Source organism: Gymnoscopelus microlampas (genome assembly GCF_963454915.1).
Source record: "Gymnoscopelus microlampas genome assembly, chromosome: 20".
In the NCBI taxonomy this organism is placed as follows: domain Eukaryota; kingdom Metazoa; phylum Chordata; class Actinopteri; order Myctophiformes; family Myctophidae; genus Gymnoscopelus; species Gymnoscopelus microlampas.
This window is the reverse complement of record NC_139957.1, coordinates 40,227,090-40,247,174: the sequence shown is the minus strand read 5'-3', so window position 1 is coordinate 40,247,174 and position 20,085 is coordinate 40,227,090. Positions and strand designations below refer to the sequence as shown.

At 41.1% G+C, this 20,085-nt stretch overlaps 1 protein-coding gene across 1 annotated transcript; it reads left to right on the top strand.

The window, feature by feature from the left end:
• Positions 1–3,223: 3,223 nt before the first annotated feature.
• LOC311036129 (chymotrypsinogen B-like) lies at positions 3,224–7,120 on the top strand (the record flags this gene model as incomplete). Its single annotated transcript, XM_084044653.1, has 7 exons — positions 3,224–3,296; positions 4,258–4,385; positions 5,695–5,765; positions 6,159–6,237; positions 6,448–6,619; positions 6,726–6,871; positions 6,956–7,120. The coding sequence occupies 7 exons, from the start codon at positions 3,224–3,226 to the stop codon at positions 7,118–7,120; spliced, it is 834 nt and encodes a 277-aa protein (XP_083900779.1).
• Between the last annotated feature and the right edge of the window lie 12,965 nt (positions 7,121–20,085).

The window sequence follows — 20,085 nt, the reverse complement described above, 5'->3', positions numbered from 1 at the left end:
CAGCCAGCATGACCGGGGGTTCACACTTCACAGACTTACTTCTCACACACACACACACACACACACACACACACACACACACACACACACACACACACACACACACACACACACACACACACACACACACACACACACACACACACACACACACACAGAGAGAGAGAGAGAGAGAGAGAGAGAGAGAGAGAGAGAGAGAGAGAGAGAGAGAGAGAGAGAGAGAGAGAGAGAGAGAGAGAGAGAGAGAGAGAGAGAGAGAGAGAGAGAGAGAGAGAGAGAGAGAGAGAGAGAAGGAGGCGGAGAGGGTGCGGGCACTGGGCAGTGCACTGGGCAGGTATGGGTGTGTTCAGGTTCAGGTTCAGTCACACTCATGCAACAACGTTGAGAGAGCGCAGTGCGAGTCAAACCAGAGGGAAAGCTACACCTGCTTTTTGGGAAAGAGCCAGACTCCGGGGACTGGGAGCGTCTAAAAATGTAAGTCTTCTAAAAATGTTAATCTGAATAAGTAACGACAGGCTATTGATATCAAATGTAAAATGCATTTGAAGTGAATGAAATGCCGCAATTTTGTTGAAAGCTTGTTTATTTTGCTGGTTTTATTTGGCATGTGATGTCTGCGACTAACTCTGAGGTTGCAATGGGGCTAAGACAAACTCAGACAATTAGCAAAGACATTTGAGACAAACTTTGGTTCTTCAGCCTTGCTTTACAGTAAAGCAAGGCTGAAGAACCAAAGTTTTGTCTGGTCCTATTTCCATATTGTAGTAAAGCCTTTACTTACAACAATATGGAAATAGGACTGTTTCCAGTTTGGAGAGAGAGAGAGAGAGAGAGAGAGAGAGAGAGAGAGAGAGAGAGAGAGAGAGAGAGAGAGAGAGAGAGAGAGCTGCGTGGCAGAGAGAAACAGACTTTAACGATCTCATCATCTTTTTGTCTAATTGCATTGCATTTTTAGCAGTCACCTTGGTTAGAAATTAGAATGTGGTGTCCTGTATGGTTCTGTGTAGGAGGAATGAACTTTGCCTAGCCATGCTTCACATGACGCTCGTCTGATATGACAGTCATGTTTTCAGGCCTAGAATGAAGCCTAAAAGGTTATTTAAATCAATGAGAATTGAGAAAGCTCAGATGTATGGCTTCTTCTGTGAAATAAATAGGTGTCTTTCTTGTGTTGTATAGCTTTTCAGGGGCTATTGTGTTGTTAAATCAATGAATAGGAATAACAAACTGATAACATATTTTATATAAAAATGATGGGCCCCTGACATTTTCAACTGCCCCCCCCCCCCCCCCCTCGGTCATTTCACCCTGGCCATCTGCTGTAAGTTTTATCAGATTTGCCTTGCAACTTTCCTTGTAACGGTAATAATGTGTTACAGCCACATTACGTGTATGATGATTGATGAGAGTTTTAATTGACCATATTCATGGTAAACCTAGAAGGTTACTGCTTATACACTACAAAATATTCCGCAAAATACTGATTAAATCCATTGATTGAATTATAGCTTGTTTTCAGCCAGTCACCAGTCGGGTAGCATACTCGCTCATTTTATTTAGGCTCAGCTTGTGGTAGCGGTGGCCTAGTGGTTAGAGGGGCGGCCTTGATACCGGAAGGTCCCTAGTTCGATTCCCCAATTCATCACATCAATCATGAATCACCGCTGAATAGCCCTTGAGCAAGGCTTCCATGCAGGGTCCGGCTGGAAACAAGCTTCGTGCTTAGTCCGACACCCTGGGTAAACAACAAACTTTGCTTTGCTTTAGCTGATGAGAGACTTTCCTCACAATGAGACGAAATAGATGCGAGTGAAGTTATAGTTTGACATCTAACTTTTAGGAGGGGCAAACAATACACTAATTTCGTTTGTTAGCATGGCTGGTTGGTCGTCATCAGCGCACTCTGGAAATTGTGAAAGGCCGGGGCTGGGCAGGGAAGGCGATGTGTTTGTGGCTATGTGCAGCTGAAGCTTTGCTGCAGCGTGCTTGAAAAGGTTGAGGACCACTGTGTAGCTCCCCTCCGGTTGACATATACGATCACAAGGTGTTCTTTTCTTTTACAGACATGTATTAAATGCCGTGAGAACTGAATAAATAAACATAAATACAGCACACATTAATTTAGTATCACATTTCTCAAACAGAACATAAAACACACAAAACCATACAAACAAATACACTGGCAACAATGATTATTACCTCATTGGCCACATCAAAATATGGGGGAAACAATCTTGAAGACTTGAACTCTTCTTCTTTAGATCTTAAACTTAAATTAAACATCATCCACGACTTAAAGTTCAATAAATGAACTTTTACTCATGATGGCAGCTACACACTGACACTTGAGGGTGAGAGACTGCAAGGGCTCCAAATGGAATGGGACAGCACTTTAGATGAGTCTTCATTCATGACACTTATAACTTTTAAAACTCTTACTGTCCTTATTTACTGTCATTGGTTTAAAGGCTGTGATTGTTGATTATTATATTTACGATATTGTGTTCGTCTTAATTTGAGTTTAGATTAAATATCTAAATATATTATTCATTTATTTCCATTTTCTGTATTTACTTTTCTCATTTCTTATCTTGTGTCTTGTATTTTCTTTTTTACTAAATATATATTTTCTATTCCGTCTCCCTCCCTCCCTTTGAGAACGGTGAGAAAGCGCTATACTGTTTGTTGACATTCTAACCGCGATGCATGGCTAATTTGCATACTTAAATGATTGACGTTTGGAGGCTCTGCCTGAGCCCTCATTGACTAACTCATCTCAAATGGCAGACTTCACGTGAACGCGCGCCTATTGTGCTTGTAGATAACTTATTTTTGAAAGTGTCCTGACTCTCTCTCTCTCTCTCTCTCTCTCTCTCTCTCTCTCTCTCTCTCTCTCTCTCTCTCTCTCTCTCTCTCTCTTTCTCTTTCTCTTTCTCTTTCTCTCTCTCTGGACACTTTAAAAAAACAACTTATCTACTTATATGTTATAACTTCTCTCTGTCAGTGAGTCTGTAAGTTCACGTCAACTTTAAAAGTTGGCACTTGACTGGTCCAGAGGGCAAACGGCAGGTGCTCTAGCACCACCTAGTGTCTATCTGTGCACGTCTCTGTGTTCTTGTGACTTATGTTTTATTCCATGAAGATCATAGGTTTTGTCCTGGCACTGCTGTGATCAAAGTCTCCTTGTTAACTTATTTCAGATCTCTGCGGGCTTTGTGCCAAGATGGCTGACATAAACCTCCAACCATTCAATGGAGACCAACAGGACGTTGACCAACAGGAAGTTGATAACGGAGGTGAACCCCTGTATAATTTATATATAAAAATCCAGCATCGTTGTACAATATATATATATATATATATATATATATATATATATATATATATATATATATATATATATATATATATATATATATATATATATATATATATATTGTACAACAATACTGGATAGCATTGTGTGCTTGTGAAACCCACTTACTCTCTCTCCCCCTGTGTGTGTGTGTGTGTGTGTGTGTGTGTGTGTGTGTGTGTGTGTGTGTGTGTGTGTGTGTGTGTGTGTGTGTGTACTGTAGAAGCCCAGTCCAAATGGTGGCGCCGTCCTTCCTGCGTGGCTGCTGGCATCAGTCTGATCATCCTGGCTATCATCAGCACCATCGTTGGTTTGTCTATTGCTTACCTTGGTGGTAAGACAACTTTCATAATGATGTAGTTTTTTCAAATCTTTATAATATTCCAGTTCCAATTTCGTTTGCATCACTTCCTATTTCACATGTTTAAGCCGTATGATTAGTTCAAATCTTCCTGTTGAGACGGGGAGACCCCTTTACTGTATAGCAATGATTAGGCTATCAGAATACAGAGATATTTAACACTTATCTCTTAGGCAAATTCTTTGGATTTAATTGAAGACAATGTACATAGACACTAAACCCCTTTACACTAGTTGACCAGAGTCTCCCAGGGATCTATACTAGGGCTCTAAGCGAAAATAGCCGATCTACAAGATCTGCTATTTTTGCCGAATGCTCAGCTCAGAATAAGGATGCTAGGGTTCAAGTGATATACAGTGCACGGCACACACACACACACACACACACACACACACACACACACACACACACACACACACACACACACACACACACACACACACACACACACACACACACACACACACACAGAAACTCATTAAATGTAAGCTATTTAATTGTATTTATTTAGAGCTGTCTTGTTGTGCTTTATCATATGTAGAGATGAGAGATCCACTTCCAGTGGAGTGTGGGATTCGGAACAAGACTGCGGGAGTGTGGGACTCGGGACGTATCAAGAACGGTCAAGTGGCTGCTCCACATTCCTGGCCCTGGATGGTGTATACCATGGTAAATATACATTATTATACATTAATATAAATATACATTATACATTCATATAAATATACATTATACAACAGGGCATCAGTGGCTCAGGAGGAACGGTGGTCGTCTTGGAATCAGAAAGTTCCCGGTTCGATCCCTGGCTCCTCCTGGCTGAGTGTTGAAGTGTCCTTGAGCAAGACACTGAACCCCTTAGCTAAAGGAGAATTTTGGACTAAGGTTTTCTTACCTTTTCTATGATGTTATGATATCTTAGGATGAATGGTACAGTAGAAAAATGTCATAACTCCATCCCGGGTCTGCCACAGCTTAAAACGTGCGCGGATAGGCCTTGCGTTAGATCGCATATTTTAATAGTTTTTTTTTGGGGTGGGGGGTGGGGGGGATCTGACAGAACACTATCAAAAAACAAAAACAAAAGTCTCGCTAGAGATCTGAATCTCGTCTAGCGAGACTTTAAAAACCTTAGTCCAAAATTCTCCTTTAAGTAGATGGGATATATTGTCTTCCTCAAGTGACACACACACACACACACACACACACACACACACACACACACACACACACACACACACACACACACACACACACACACACACACACACACACACACACACACACACACACACACACACACACACACACACACACAGAGCAGAGGAAACCATGCAACCAGGCTGCTAGGTTGCAGGCTAGGCTGTTAGGTGCAGTTAGGGCCTAACTGCTCTAACTGCTTTTTTCTTCCTTCAAATAGAGAAGATCACAAGAAACCCTACATTGAAATATGCAAATTTAGCTGAAGGATTGAAATATACCATTTATCAATCTTAATACATTGTTTTTTATCTAATACATATACGTATTATCATGTATTTAATGTACATTTGCTTCAGCTAATACAGTGGTTCTCAACTTTTTTCTGTCAAGAACCCCCAAATTAATTTGTATTTGACGGCGGTCCCCCGAATATTCCACATTTTTCAAGATCTTTGGAAAACAGCAGATCTACAAGCTTGACCACGCGACACAATGCAACGTGTTGTGAGCTTGTAGATCGGCTATTTTCAAATTGTAAGGTGGTTAAACTGATTTTCATACTACAGTATAGTAACACATTTGGCTGGGGATCCACTACAACCCCCTCAGGGACCCTGGACCCCTCTTTGAGAACCACCGAGCTAATAGAACAAGGTCATATCTTGGAGAAGTGCTTAATTTATGCCCCATTGTACGACGGTATCACACGGCAAAAAAGCCGCTCTACAAGGCCACAATATGTCTGCCTTTGATTCACACATTACCTTTTATCTTTCAGAGGTCCGATGGGACCAGTCTTGGTGGTGCACTGATTAATGAGTATTTTGTTGCGACTCACCAAGACGTCAGGTAATACAATCATACATAACAATGACATATAAGTAAACACAGTTTATTATAACTCACTCTGTCTGTCTCTTCATCTCTTTCAAACTGGCCTCACTATTCTAGTCATTAGTCATTATAGGTGCAAGATGTCACAAAATTGACAAAAACATTCAAATGAATAGCAAAAATATCTGATCTACAAGTCCACAACGTGCCACAGCAAGGCGTTTTGACCTTGTAGATCGGCTATTTTTGCTATTCATTGTACAACAAAGTATGTAGGGCTAAAGTACTTAAATATGTACAATTTAACAACCAACCAGTAGCTCTGCTACTTATCGAAAAATGAATAATAAAGTTACTTAGTGATAATGGAATTAAAGTGAAATAATCGTTTGTTTCTGTCTTCTCCAGACCAGGTGACTTTGTGCTGTTGGGAGCCCACAACCGTTCCTCTACCACTGAGGACACTCAGAAGATCCTGATTGAACGGGTGAATGAATGACAGATGAACATTCTACTGAAATGAAAGTTGTGTTTGAGAATGGAGTGTCAGGGAGGTGCTTGGTGCTTAGGTTAAGTTCCTTTGAGCAAGGCACTGAATCTGCTCTTCAATTCAGTCAAAGATATTCCACAATTTGTTGTAAAATAGGGCTTATGTCACGTGGTTAATCTAAATGTGTGCCTGTCATTTCTCTGATAGGTCTTCTACCACCCCAACGCCACCGGGTACAACTATGAAATGCTGTTGGTCAAACTGGAAAACCCTGCGAAGTTTAACAAGAATGTTAAACCTGTGTGTCTCCCTGAGGCTGATGACGTCCCCCCTGTTGGCAAAGTCTGCATTTTCACTGGATGGGGGGGGGGCAACTCAGGTGAGGAAACAACATAAACACACATATATACATATTATATATTCAGAGTGAAAATTAATGTATACAAAGTCCTCAACTTTGAATCCTGTGTGTTTTTTCCCTCCAGGACCACCATACTACACTGACCTGCTCCATGAGACTTCTGCTACTATCATCACCGATGATCAGTGCAGACGTGACTTTCCTTTACCTGACCCCACCATCACCAACACTGTGTTCTGTACTGCAGACTCTGAGTCCTATCCCTCCTGGGTGAGTGGCACAGAGATGAAAACATCAACATGATATTTACACATGAAAACACTCACTGAAAAACACAACTGCTTGTTGTTTCAGAATGACTGGGGAGGACCTCTGATGTGCGAGAACGACGATGCTTCCTGGACCCTGTATGGTATCATCTTCTCAGTAAGCGGCAGTTCTTCTTATCATCCTCGCTACTGCAACGTCCCCACGATGGTTTCCTGGATGGACGAAATCTTTAAGAGATTTGATGGTTAATAATTCAGTTTGCAGGACAGGTGAACCTGTGAGAAACATCTCACACATGCAGATGAATTAACCTCTTCAACCCTGGTGTACCTGTTTTCATATAATTAACCACTTAAACCCTGGTCTACCTGTTTCCATTGATTACCCATTAAAACCGGGAAAGCATCTGTGTCATTTTAGATTTTAGCGTTGGCTATTGAAAAATAGCAGATCTACAAGCTCACAGCGCGCCACTTTGTGCCGCACTGCAAGCTTGTACATCTGCTATTTTTTTTACATTGTTGTAAAATCTTGAAAGTGTTAACATTTAGAATAATTTAGATTTTTTTTAACACAACCCTTCTCCTCTGGGGGGGTCCCTGGCACAAAACATTTTCAGATGGGGCGTCTGCAGCCAAATACATGTACATATCATTTTGGGGGGATCTTGGCACGAAAAAGTTTAAGAACTGATTTAGAAGACATTTGTATAGAATGGGCCTCAGGTCTTAATGGGTTAAACCCTGGTCTACCTATTTTCATTGAATTAATCACTTAAACCCTGGTCCTATTTTGGTGGTAATTACAGAAGTATAAAGCTGATGAGACACAGAATGGGAGTTCATGAGAACAGTAGTGGAAGCTGGTGAAATCTTTTTCTTTTTTCAACTATACCTTTATCATTGTGTTAATAATACACTACACACCGAAAAATAATTGTGCTTAAATGGTTCGTCTTCTTTATTTAGTGAATGGTTCCTCATGTTCCTTATATGGTTCTAAAGAACCTTTTCTTTTGTAATTATTTGAGGGACCAAATGGGTTCTTTATAGAACCCTTCATTTAAATGGTTATTTAAATAACCTTGGTCTGAAAGGTCCTCCTCCATGGGGACAGTTTTGGTTCTACCTTTATTTTTCTGTGTGTGTATAAACTCAACTAACAAGTGTGATTTAAATAGCTGTAGTAATTACACAGGTGTAAAGCTGATAAGACACAGTCATGTAATGAGACTGTGAGATTGTATACCTGTGTGATTGTGTTCAAATACTAAACTAAACTAAACTAACAAGTGTGATTTACATAGCTGTATTACACAGGTGTAAAGCTGATAAGACACAGTCATGTAATGAGATAGATGTGTTGATTGTATACCTGTGTGATTGTGTGCAAATACTAAACTAAACTAAACTAAAGTGAGGGAGAGGAAGGGTAACTGGAACACTGGGCACCATTTTATTTTTAATATTTGTTTACAAATGTGGGGCAAAATACATATAATATATTTTTTAAATTACATTTAAGGCCCAATATTTCTACAAATGCTAGAAAACCTGTGATAGCCACTAGCCAGTCATAAACAAGAAGTTGAAGGGTACATCTAGGTCTGATAATGACCGTGCAAGTTAAACTTATTTATGACCATTTCCCAAAGCATACATTTATTCTTTATTTGACAAATTTAAGGAAAAAAACTGCCAATTTAACGCTGAGTACCAGTGTACCAGTATGTGTCCTGAGTTTGAACTGAATGTGAATAAATCTCTCTTTCTTTATGTACTTTGTACGTGTGTCTTTTGCTGTTAATGTACTTGATGTGGGATGAAGATTTTACCATGACATATAAAACTAAGAAAAGAAAATGCAACTTTTTAAGTGTAACCTCTTCATTTTGGGTTGGTATGCTATCAATGGAAATGATTCCTGTCAGAAAGTCCTTTATACCAGAGCGTTATTTAGTAAATGAAATGAGTCCAGCATGGAGTTTCAGGGGGTGATAATAGGTGTTACTGTATATGTGTGGTCTGAAATAAAGGTCTTTGAGTTTAAGATAAATCAGACATCTAGTGGCAGTTTAGTTATATCTGTTGTGTCACATGGGCACAGATCAAAGAACAAATTGTCAACATGGAGAATAAACACGTCAAAGCGCTACACATTCACTGGCGCTAACATAACAGGCAAGGCCCAAACAACGGCTGTCAGTCTGCATCAATCCCCCCCCCTCCCCCTCTTCTCCTCCTCTGCATTAGACACACACACACCTCTGCCTGTTCTTGCTGCTCAAGAACAGGCAGGCTAGGCTAATAGAGTTTTGATTATTAAAATAGGTCACTTGTCCTAATTTCTTTCCCTTTGTTGCTAATGGCATTAATTAGTTTGGTCCAGTATTGTCAGTACCTAGATAAAGGATGGCAGGCAGTCGATGCATGGCTGCGAGGTGTGGATCTGGTTTTATCCTGTCCAAAGTATGAGATCTGTAACACCAGGCCGGAATGGCTGGGAGACGGTGTCTGTTTCCCCTTTTCCTTCTGACATATGGGTCGGTTGGGGAGGTCTAAGGTAAGGGAGGTTGGTCTCGGGCCACACTGTTAACCACTTAAACCCTACATCTTTCTTGTATGATGAATAGCAAAGGTAACTGATCTACAAACTTGTAGATCACTATTTCTGACATCCTTTAAGCTTTTTTGAAAAGACAATTTGTTCTAGTTTTTGACCAAAAATGTTATGGTTTTGTGCAAAACGTAAAAATAATTTGGACTACCTCCAAACTGACATGGTCCAAACTGACATGGGCTGTGTGTGTGTGTGTGTGTGTGTGTGTGTGTGTGTGTGTGTGTGTGCGTGCGTGCGTGTGTGTGTGTGTGTGTGTGTGTGTGTGTGTGTGTGTCAAATCATTGGGACACTGTCATGACTCATGAAGGACACTATCACTCTGCAGAATGTGTCTGCAAATTTGATATTTGGCACATCAGTAATGTTTTTCCAGGGAGGGAGAGCGTGGGCAGGGGAGGAAGGAGAGAGAGAGAGAGAGAGAGAGAGAGAGAGAGAGAGAGAGAGAGAGAGAGAGAGAGAGAGAGAGAGAGAGAGAGAGAGAGGAAAAATGGCTGTGTGAGCATCTGTGTTTTGTTGGCTTGGGTTTCACACAAACAAACAGGAGAAGGCCAGGCGCACACCAGTATTGCTGAGGTGCTGCTGACCTTCTTCTTGGTGCAGAAGTCTAAAAGTGAAGAGAAGGCCTCACTCATAGTGTACAAAAGGCCCTCAATTGCATTGACAATCAAGGTCAATGTGACCTGTGCACTGATTAGCACAGGTGCTTCTCAATTAGATTGACGATCCAGGCCAATGTGACCTGTGCTACTCAGCAGGTGTAGTGATGCCCTTGATTAGAGCTCTTTCTTCTCAGTCCAGAGGAGGAGAGGAGAGGAGAGTGAAACACAGCTTGCAATGTGTATATTATTTAGATTAAGAAGTTATTATTTCTCTACTTGATGAACCTTTAAGTTGTGTGCGTCACTGACATAAAGTAAGTCAAGGCGAATATTTAACTGCTGTGTATTGTGTATATTTGAACAGCTATGTTGTGTACATGTATGCTGTATATTGTGTATTGAGTGTGTGGAGTAGGATTGTTTTGCAGTCATGGAGGAATATTGTATTTGTTTGATAATTATTGTAACCTACTATATTGAGTACCTCTTTTGTTCCCCTCCCTCCTTTAGAACCACACATACAAACGTACCCTGGCGAGGTGTCTTGCCATACTGTGCTGCTAAATTGTTCTGAAATACTTTCAACAAAGACTGTGCCTACAAGCAACACTCCATCCTTGTCTCCTTGTGAATTCTTATTGATTCCCGGTAGCGAATACTATTATCCTATCCTACCGCATAATACAGTCCTTACCCTCCCAAACACATAGTCACGATGCAGGATAATCTATTGAAAACCAACATTTTGACCTGAAATGGTCTTCTTCAGGGATTGTGGTCTGGGTTTCACACCAGATGCGTACCGTACCCAAGTACCCATGAAGTGTACTCCAGTACGGGAGGCATACGATAATCCGACATCCCGTTTCTCCGACTATGTGGCATCCGCGTGCGGTTGGGGTTAGGGTTCGGGTTTGGTATAGGGTTAGTATTGGAAACGTCGGAGGCATGCGCTGTCGAACGTATTGCACCCCTCAAGTACACCTTTCCCAAGTGGACCCAGGTAGTACGGGTACGGATGTTGATCCGGGTACGGGTACGGTACAAGTTCACACTAATCAACACTTCTGGCAAGTACACTCGGGTCCCTGTGTGCATCCATTAGCACAATGCACACACCTAGCTCTGAGTCCTAGGGCTAGGGCATTTAGAATAATTTAGATTTTTTTTAACACAACCCTTCTCCTCTGGGGGGGTCCCTGGCACAAAACATTTTCAGATGGGGCGTCTGCAGCCAAATACATGTACATATCATTTTGGGGGGATCTTGGCACGAAAAAGTTTAAGAACTGATTTAGAAGACATTTGTATAGAATGGGCCTCAGGTCTTAATGGGTTAAACCCTGGTCTACCTATTTTCATTGAATTAATCACTTAAACCCTGGTCCTATTTTGGTGGTAATTACAGAAGTATAAAGCTGATGAGACACAGAATGGGAGTTCATGAGAACAGTAGTGGAAGCTGGTGAAATCTTTTTCTTTTTTCAACTATACCTTTATCATTGTGTTAATAATACACTACACACCGAAAAATAATTGTGCTTAAATGGTTCGTCTTCTTTATTTAGTGAATGGTTCCTCATGTTCCTTATATGGTTCTAAAGAACCTTTTCTTTTGTAATTATTTGAGGGACCAAATGGGTTCTTTATAGAACCCTTCATTTAAATGGTTATTTAAATAACCTTGGTCTGAAAGGTCCTCCTCCATGGGGACAGTTTTGGTTCTACCTTTATTTTTCTGTGTGTGTATAAACTCAACTAACAAGTGTGATTTAAATAGCTGTAGTAATTACACAGGTGTAAAGCTGATAAGACACAGTCATGTAATGAGACTGTGAGATTGTATACCTGTGTGATTGTGTTCAAATACTAAACTAAACTAAACTAACAAGTGTGATTTACATAGCTGTATTACACAGGTGTAAAGCTGATAAGACACAGTCATGTAATGAGATAGATGTGTTGATTGTATACCTGTGTGATTGTGTGCAAATACTAAACTAAACTAAACTAAAGTGAGGGAGAGGAAGGGTAACTGGAACACTGGGCACCATTTTATTTTTAATATTTGTTTACAAATGTGGGGCAAAATACATATAATATATTTTTTAAATTACATTTAAGGCCCAATATTTCTACAAATGCTAGAAAACCTGTGATAGCCACTAGCCAGTCATAAACAAGAAGTTGAAGGGTACATCTAGGTCTGATAATGACCGTGCAAGTTAAACTTATTTATGACCATTTCCCAAAGCATACATTTATTCTTTATTTGACAAATTTAAGGGAAAAAACTGCCAATTTAACGCTGAGTACCAGTGTACCAGTATGTGTCCTGAGTTTGAACTGAATGTGAATAAATCTCTCTTTCTTTATGTACTTTGTACGTGTGTCTTTTGCTGTTAATGTACTTGATGTGGGATGAAGATTTTACCATGACATATAAAACTAAGAAAAGAAAATGCAACTTTTTAAGTGTAACCTCTTCATTTTGGGTTGGTATGCTATCAATGGAAATGATTCCTGTCAGAAAGTCCTTTATACCAGAGCGTTATTTAGTAAATGAAATGAGTCCAGCATGGAGTTTCAGGGGGTGATAATAGGTGTTACTGTATATGTGTGGTCTGAAATAAAGGTCTTTGAGTTTAAGATAAATCAGACATCTAGTGGCAGTTTAGTTATATCTGTTGTGTCACATGGGCACAGATCAAAGAACAAATTGTCAACATGGAGAATAAACACGTCAAAGCGCTACACATTCACTGGCGCTAACATAACAGGCAAGGCCCAAACAACGGCTGTCAGTCTGCATCAATCCCCCCCCCTCCCCCTCTTCTCCTCCTCTGCATTAGACACACACACACCTCTGCCTGTTCTTGCTGCTCAAGAACAGGCAGGCTAGGCTAATAGAGTTTTGATTATTAAAATAGGTCACTTGTCCTAATTTCTTTCCCTTTGTTGCTAATGGCATTAATTAGTTTGGTCCAGTATTGTCAGTACCTAGATAAAGGATGGCAGGCAGTCGATGCATGGCTGCGAGGTGTGGATCTGGTTTTATCCTGTCCAAAGTATGAGATCTGTAACACCAGGCCGGAATGGCTGGGAGACGGTGTCTGTTTCCCCTTTTCCTTCTGACATATGGGTCGGTTGGGGAGGTCTAAGGTAAGGGAGGTTGGTCTCGGGCCACACTGTTAACCACTTAAACCCTACATCTTTCTTGTATGATGAATAGCAAAGGTAACTGATCTACAAACTTGTAGATCACTATTTCTGACATCCTTTAAGCTTTTTTGAAAAGACAATTTGTTCTAGTTTTTGACCAAAAATGTTATGGTTTTGTGCAAAACGTAAAAATAATTTGGACTACCTCCAAACTGACATGGTCCAAACTGACATGGGCTGTGTGTGTGTGTGTGTGTGTGTGTGTGTGTGTGTGTGTGTGTGTGTGCGTGCGTGCGTGTGTGTGTGTGTGTGTGTGTGTGTGTGTGTGTGTCAAATCATTGGGACACTGTCATGACTCATGAAGGACACTATCACTCTGCAGAATGTGTCTGCAAATTTGATATTTGGCACATCAGTAATGTTTTTCCAGGGAGGGAGAGCGTGGGCAGGGGAGGAAGGAGAGAGAGAGAGAGAGAGAGAGAGAGAGAGAGAGAGAGAGAGAGAGAGAGAGAGAGAGAGAGAGAGAGAGAGAGGAAAAATGGCTGTGTGAGCATCTGTGTTTTGTTGGCTTGGGTTTCACACAAACAAACAGGAGAAGGCCAGGCGCACACCAGTATTGCTGAGGTGCTGCTGACCTTCTTCTTGGTGCAGAAGTCTAAAAGTGAAGAGAAGGCCTCACTCATAGTGTACAAAAGGCCCTCAATTGCATTGACAATCAAGGTCAATGTGACCTGTGCACTGATTAGCACAGGTGCTTCTCAATTAGATTGACGATCCAGGCCAATGTGACCTGTGCTACTCAGCAGGTGTAGTGATGCCCTTGATTAGAGCTCTTTCTTCTCAGTCCAGAGGAGGAGAGGAGAGGAGAGTGAAACACAGCTTGCAATGTGTATATTATTTAGATTAAGAAGTTATTATTTCTCTACTTGATGAACCTTTAAGTTGTGTGCGTCACTGACATAAAGTAAGTCAAGGCGAATATTTAACTGCTGTGTATTGTGTATATTTGAACAGCTATGTTGTGTACATGTATGCTGTATATTGTGTATTGAGTGTGTGGAGTAGGATTGTTTTGCAGTCATGGAGGAATATTGTATTTGTTTGATAATTATTGTAACCTACTATATTGAGTACCTCTTTTGTTCCCCTCCCTCCTTTAGAACCACACATACAAACGTACCCTGGCGAGGTGTCTTGCCATACTGTGCTGCTAAATTGTTCTGAAATACTTTCAACAAAGACTGTGCCTACAAGCAACACTCCATCCTTGTCTCCTTGTGAATTCTTATTGATTCCCGGTAGCGAATACTATTATCCTATCCTACCGCATAATACAGTCCTTACCCTCCCAAACACATAGTCACGATGCAGGATAATCTATTGAAAACCAACATTTTGACCTGAAATGGTCTTCTTCAGGGATTGTGGTCTGGGTTTCACACCAGATGCGTACCGTACCCAAGTACCCATGAAGTGTACTCCAGTACGGGAGGCATACGATAATCCGACATCCCGTTTCTCCGACTATGTGGCATCCGCGTGCGGTTGGGGTTAGGGTTCGGGTTTGGTATAGGGTTAGTATTGGAAACGTCGGAGGCATGCGCTGTCGAACGTATTGCACCCCTCAAGTACACCTTTCCCAAGTGGACCCAGGTAGTACGGGTACGGATGTTGATCCGGGTACGGGTACGGTACAAGTTCACACTAATCAACACTTCTGGCAAGTACACTCGGGTCCCTGTGTGCATCCATTAGCACAATGCACACACCTAGCTCTGAGTCCAATTAAGTTTGCTGCTTAAATCAGCTATTCTTCATCCCACAGACAGAAAAACAAAACCTGAATCTGAACTCAATATGAGAGCAGGAATGTCCCAGGCAAGCAGTCATGACGGCAGAGAATGGCTATTAAAAAGCTACTTAAAGTTGAATTTGTTCTCTGTTCCTGGATCTAGTTATTAAAAATGCCTTCTGAAGGTGTTGACATTTGATATTTAGTTAATCAACTATCATCAGTCATACTCCTGTCTGAACAAGAGTTCTTTCATGATTCAAGGTCTCTTAGAACATAGAGAAACACTGTATTGTTTAAGGCATGTGAAACACAGTTTTGGTTCGTTTTTCTTTTCATTTTCATCCAGAAAGTCTTAAGAGATTTGCTGGCAGTGAGTATTGGCAACATTGCAGCATTACATGTTCCTCTGTGACCTCCCTGAATAGGAGTGTCCCCTATGGGACATCCAGGACTGTGTGTGTGTGTGTGTGTGTGTGTGTGTGTGTGTGTGTGTGTGTGTGTGTGTGTGTGTGTGTGTGTGTGTGTGTTACTTGACTACGGTCAAATGTCCCCACAAGTAGTAGTAGAATTTGAGAAATAGAAAAAAAATTAGAAAACAAAGAGAAATTGTTTTTTTATGGTTAAAAAAATAATTGGGGAAAGGTATGCATCACCCTTTCGGCTTACAATTAGGAAAAGATTCAGGCTGGGTTTGGGGTAAAGGTTTCATTTAAATAATACAAGAAGAGCACACTCTGCTCCTTTGAACAACCACTCTCTCATTGTGCATCAGATTGGATAAACAAACCACCACATGTTCTCTTCAGGAGACAACTGTCATCTATATTTTTTTGTTAATCCTCATAGGCTACTTGAAACTAGACTGGTAGACATTCCCGGTCACGGAATTCACATTTCATTTGATTTCAGCTGCTGAAATCAAATGCACTTTGACTTGAAACTGCACTCGCTTCCACGAGTGCAGTGTGACCTGTGTGCAACACAATGTCAGAGGAGACCCACACCCTGACAAGAGAATAATATTCATTTATTTATCATATTAGGATTTGTTTTAATTCTTGAGCGGTGCATGCCGCTCCAACATTTGACCGTGTGTGTTTGTCTATTAACTCTACATCCAGCACGAGTGAACAGCTGCAGCTGGATGGCGCACACACATCACTCAGCCCTTAGGGGGTCGCATTCGGGTCTCTCACACGCACGCACGCACGCACACACACACACACACACACACACACACACACACACGGAAGGAGGGGTAATAACACGCTCACTTCACAAGCTGAATATAAACCAAATACATTTGTTTTACTTGAGTTATCTAATATCATTTGTTCAAATTAACATTTTCGGGCATTTATTCAGCAATTTGTGGTAGAACTAGATATAGGGGTGCAGTCGCACCAGGGAAATACTGCACGTTTCTTTATCTACATATCTAGTAATACCATGTTTTACTGCCTGCTCAGAAAACAAACAGCTCGCAAAACATAAAACGTTCCACAAGTTATTCATACTAGTATCACTAGTGTTTCTGCACTTAGTTGCAAGATGTCTTGCATCAGTGGTGCAGGCAAATGTTATTAGCGCCACACAAACATCTGGAGGCAGCCACATGAGTTGAGGGACAAGTAGCCTCGGGAACTACATGCTTTTTTTGTTTGTTTCAAGGAACAAGCAATTGTCTGCTGCAAGCCTGGAAGTGAGAATGCTGAATGTGAAAGTAGAGAGAATGTGTTGTTAGAACATCATTGATGTCAGCATTCATTGCACCACACTTGAGCATCCTGAATGGTGTGGTCACTAAGTTAAGGACCATCACCAAGCCCCTTAAACAGATGGTTATGCTCCACAAACACATCCCAACTCATCTTCTTCATATTATGTCCTGCAAATTATCGTATTAACCCCGCCCTACATCTACGCAATTGGGCCTTCATGTCCTACAAGTAGGCCTCTCACAATTATTACATAATCACCTGATCACAATAATTTAAGCTACTCGCAATTATGTTTGCGTAGTCATCGTTTCTATTCATGTGTATGAAAACAGTGAATGTCATATTTCCATCATTATTTCCACATTGTTGTCCACAGTCTTTTAACCACTTTCAACCTGATCTATCTACTTCTGGGGTTTTTAACCAGTGGTCAGTGGACTGCGGAGGTATTGCAGGTGGTCCCTGGCCATGCATTCATAAATGTAGTAAAATCGTATTTATTTTTATTTTTTTAAACTTAACTTTTTGTTCTTACTGTACGGTGTATGTGATATGAAATGTGAGTTTACCAAAATCACAGCAATCCTTAATCATGTTCCATCATATTCAAGGCTTTTGCAGAGAAATGAGAGACTCCAGTCACTTTCAAATTAGAGCACTGCAGAGGGCAGGTGTGTGTGTGTCTGTGTCCAGCTGACACTCGTTTGTTAATGTTATAGGCATCGAAGGCAATTATGCTTCTGCACTGTCAAATAGGCCAACATCTAATCTAAGATTCGTGGGACTCATTCATTGAAAACCTAACAACATCTCATTATCTTATTATATATTATATTGATATTATAGCTATTTTATTTGATTACATGTGAAAGACAAACTTTCACCACGGCTGGGTCCCAAACCCACTTATAGGAGCGGCTACACCGCTAAAACATAATAGAAGTGAGCACACTGTAACTTGCAAAAAGCTCCCAGTGGTGCATGAACCCCCCACCAGTGGCCACCACTATTGTGTGGGTGGGTCTATGATGGACCCACCCAACACAATAGTGGTGGTCGACAGGTTGCTCTTTATAACTGCCTAATAGTCTTTTACTGAGGCAGAGTAAACCACGCTCCACTGATGTTCACGAGGGCTTTTTATTTTCACCCAATGTAGACAACGTCAAAAACTGTAAATTAAATGACATAAAACAAATAAAATGTAACCACAAAGAATTATAAACATGCATTATGAATGTCCTTGTTGACAGTCATGCTGTCTTCCTTTTAAATGTCCATGAAATGTCCACAATATCAATTAAATGTCCATTTTTAGTTGCATAAACACACACAACACAAATAACAATTACTAAGAAAACAAACAAGACACATACCATGTGCGCCTTCTGCCCAGATATATTCAGGAGTGTTAGTACTTTTTATAATTTTATATATTTTCTTCTTGACATACACAGAGCTCCTCAAAGCTCTGAAACTCTGTTTGTTCTGATTACCAGCACCTTTAGGTCACCCAGGTGAACCCAATGCTGCGTGATTGGTGTCACGTGATATATGCTCCAGCAGGCCACAATGCAGAGAACAGTAGAAGGCAAGGCACTATGTCATCATACTCCATACACATACAATACAGTATATTACCCAAAATAAACAATATTCACTTTTCATATTTTCAGAAAGATAATAAAATAAAATACCACAAAATTCAACCATTCTCTGGAAAAGCTACACTCTTAGTCAGGATGGTGGTCCCTGGGTCAAAATCTGTTGAAAACCCCTGCTCTACTTCCTTTAGCACAATTTTTTTTTTATGGTTGAAAATTGTCATACATTTTACGAAATGTTCAAGTACAAGCTCACAACATTGCGTCATGGCCTGTTGTGAGCTTGTAGATCTGCTATTTCAGCAAACTTTAAAAGTATTTTGGCCATAGTAGTCTACGGTACATTATTTATTTTGATTTTTGGTACCGGTCATTGTTAGTCATTTATTTATTTGAGTAATAGACTTATATATTCCTATATAACTTATATGATAGTTATTTATCACATCTCCCCTGGCCCTGGCCCTATTCATATGTTCCATTGTTGATTATTTTTTAATGTCAAATGCAATGTCATGATCCTGACAGCTCTAACTACCTCCAAGGCCCTAGAAATGATTTGTTCAAGCATTATTCCATATGGGCTGATTGCTGACAGACACAATGCAGCAACACTATTGTACAGTATGTAGCTACTGTACAGGCCAATATTCAATGCAGCAACAAGATGCTCTATCCAGCATCACCTACCGAACTTGCCTTCAACCTTTTTCTTTAAATAGGTTTCTTAAATGAATACTTACTTAGACTTAGTTCCTCCCGTTCCTATTGGAACATTGGGCGACGAGTCCTCTCCATTTACTCCGGTCTCTGGCGACTCTTCTTGCTCCGTGCCAGCTGACACCCATCTCGCTTAGGTCTTCCTTAGCTGTCTGTCTCCAAGTCTTCTTTGGCCTCCCTCTTTTCCTCTTTCCACCTTCTGGCATCCAGTCCATTGCCACACTTGCCGGTCTCTCTCTTGGTAGTCGGAGTACGTGTCCAGCCATTCTCCTTCTCCTTTCATCGACGATGACAGACAGTGGTGCTACCCCTGCCCTTCTCATCACCTCCTCATTGGTGATGTGGTCTCTCCATGAGATCCTCAGGATGGATCTGAGGCATCGTCGGTGGAAGACATCCAACTTGTTGGTGGTGTTGGCTGTCTTCATCCATGTCTCACAGGCGTAGGTCGCTGTTGGGATGACCACTGACATGTAGAGGCGTAGCTTGGTGGCCGTAGAGATGGTTTTAGACGACCAGATGTTGCGGAGCCGTTGAAACACTCCAGCAGCTTTTCCAACTCGGTTATTGACGTCTTTCTCCACGTCTCCTGTGTTTGAGATGTTACTTCCAAGATACGTGAAGTTGTCAACATACTCTATGTCATGTAGGCCTATAGTGAGTGGTGGAAGGTGTTGTTGAAGCACGGCCAGGATGTAGTTGTGGAGAGCCTCACTAGCCTGTTCAACATGATTTGGCATGCTGAAGAAGTTCCAGCCGACTGGAGACGTGGCGTCATTGTGACGCTGCCCAAGAAGGGAAACCTCGCGGACTGCAACAACTGGCGGGGCATCACACTGCTGTCTATCCCTGGCAAGGTATTCTGCAGTGTATTGCTCCAACGCCTTAAAGAGGAGGTGGACAACATCTTAAGGGAAGAGCAGGCTGGCTTCAGGAAGGGAAGGTCCTGCTCCGAACAGATCTTTACTCTTCGCAACATCATCGAGCAGTGCCA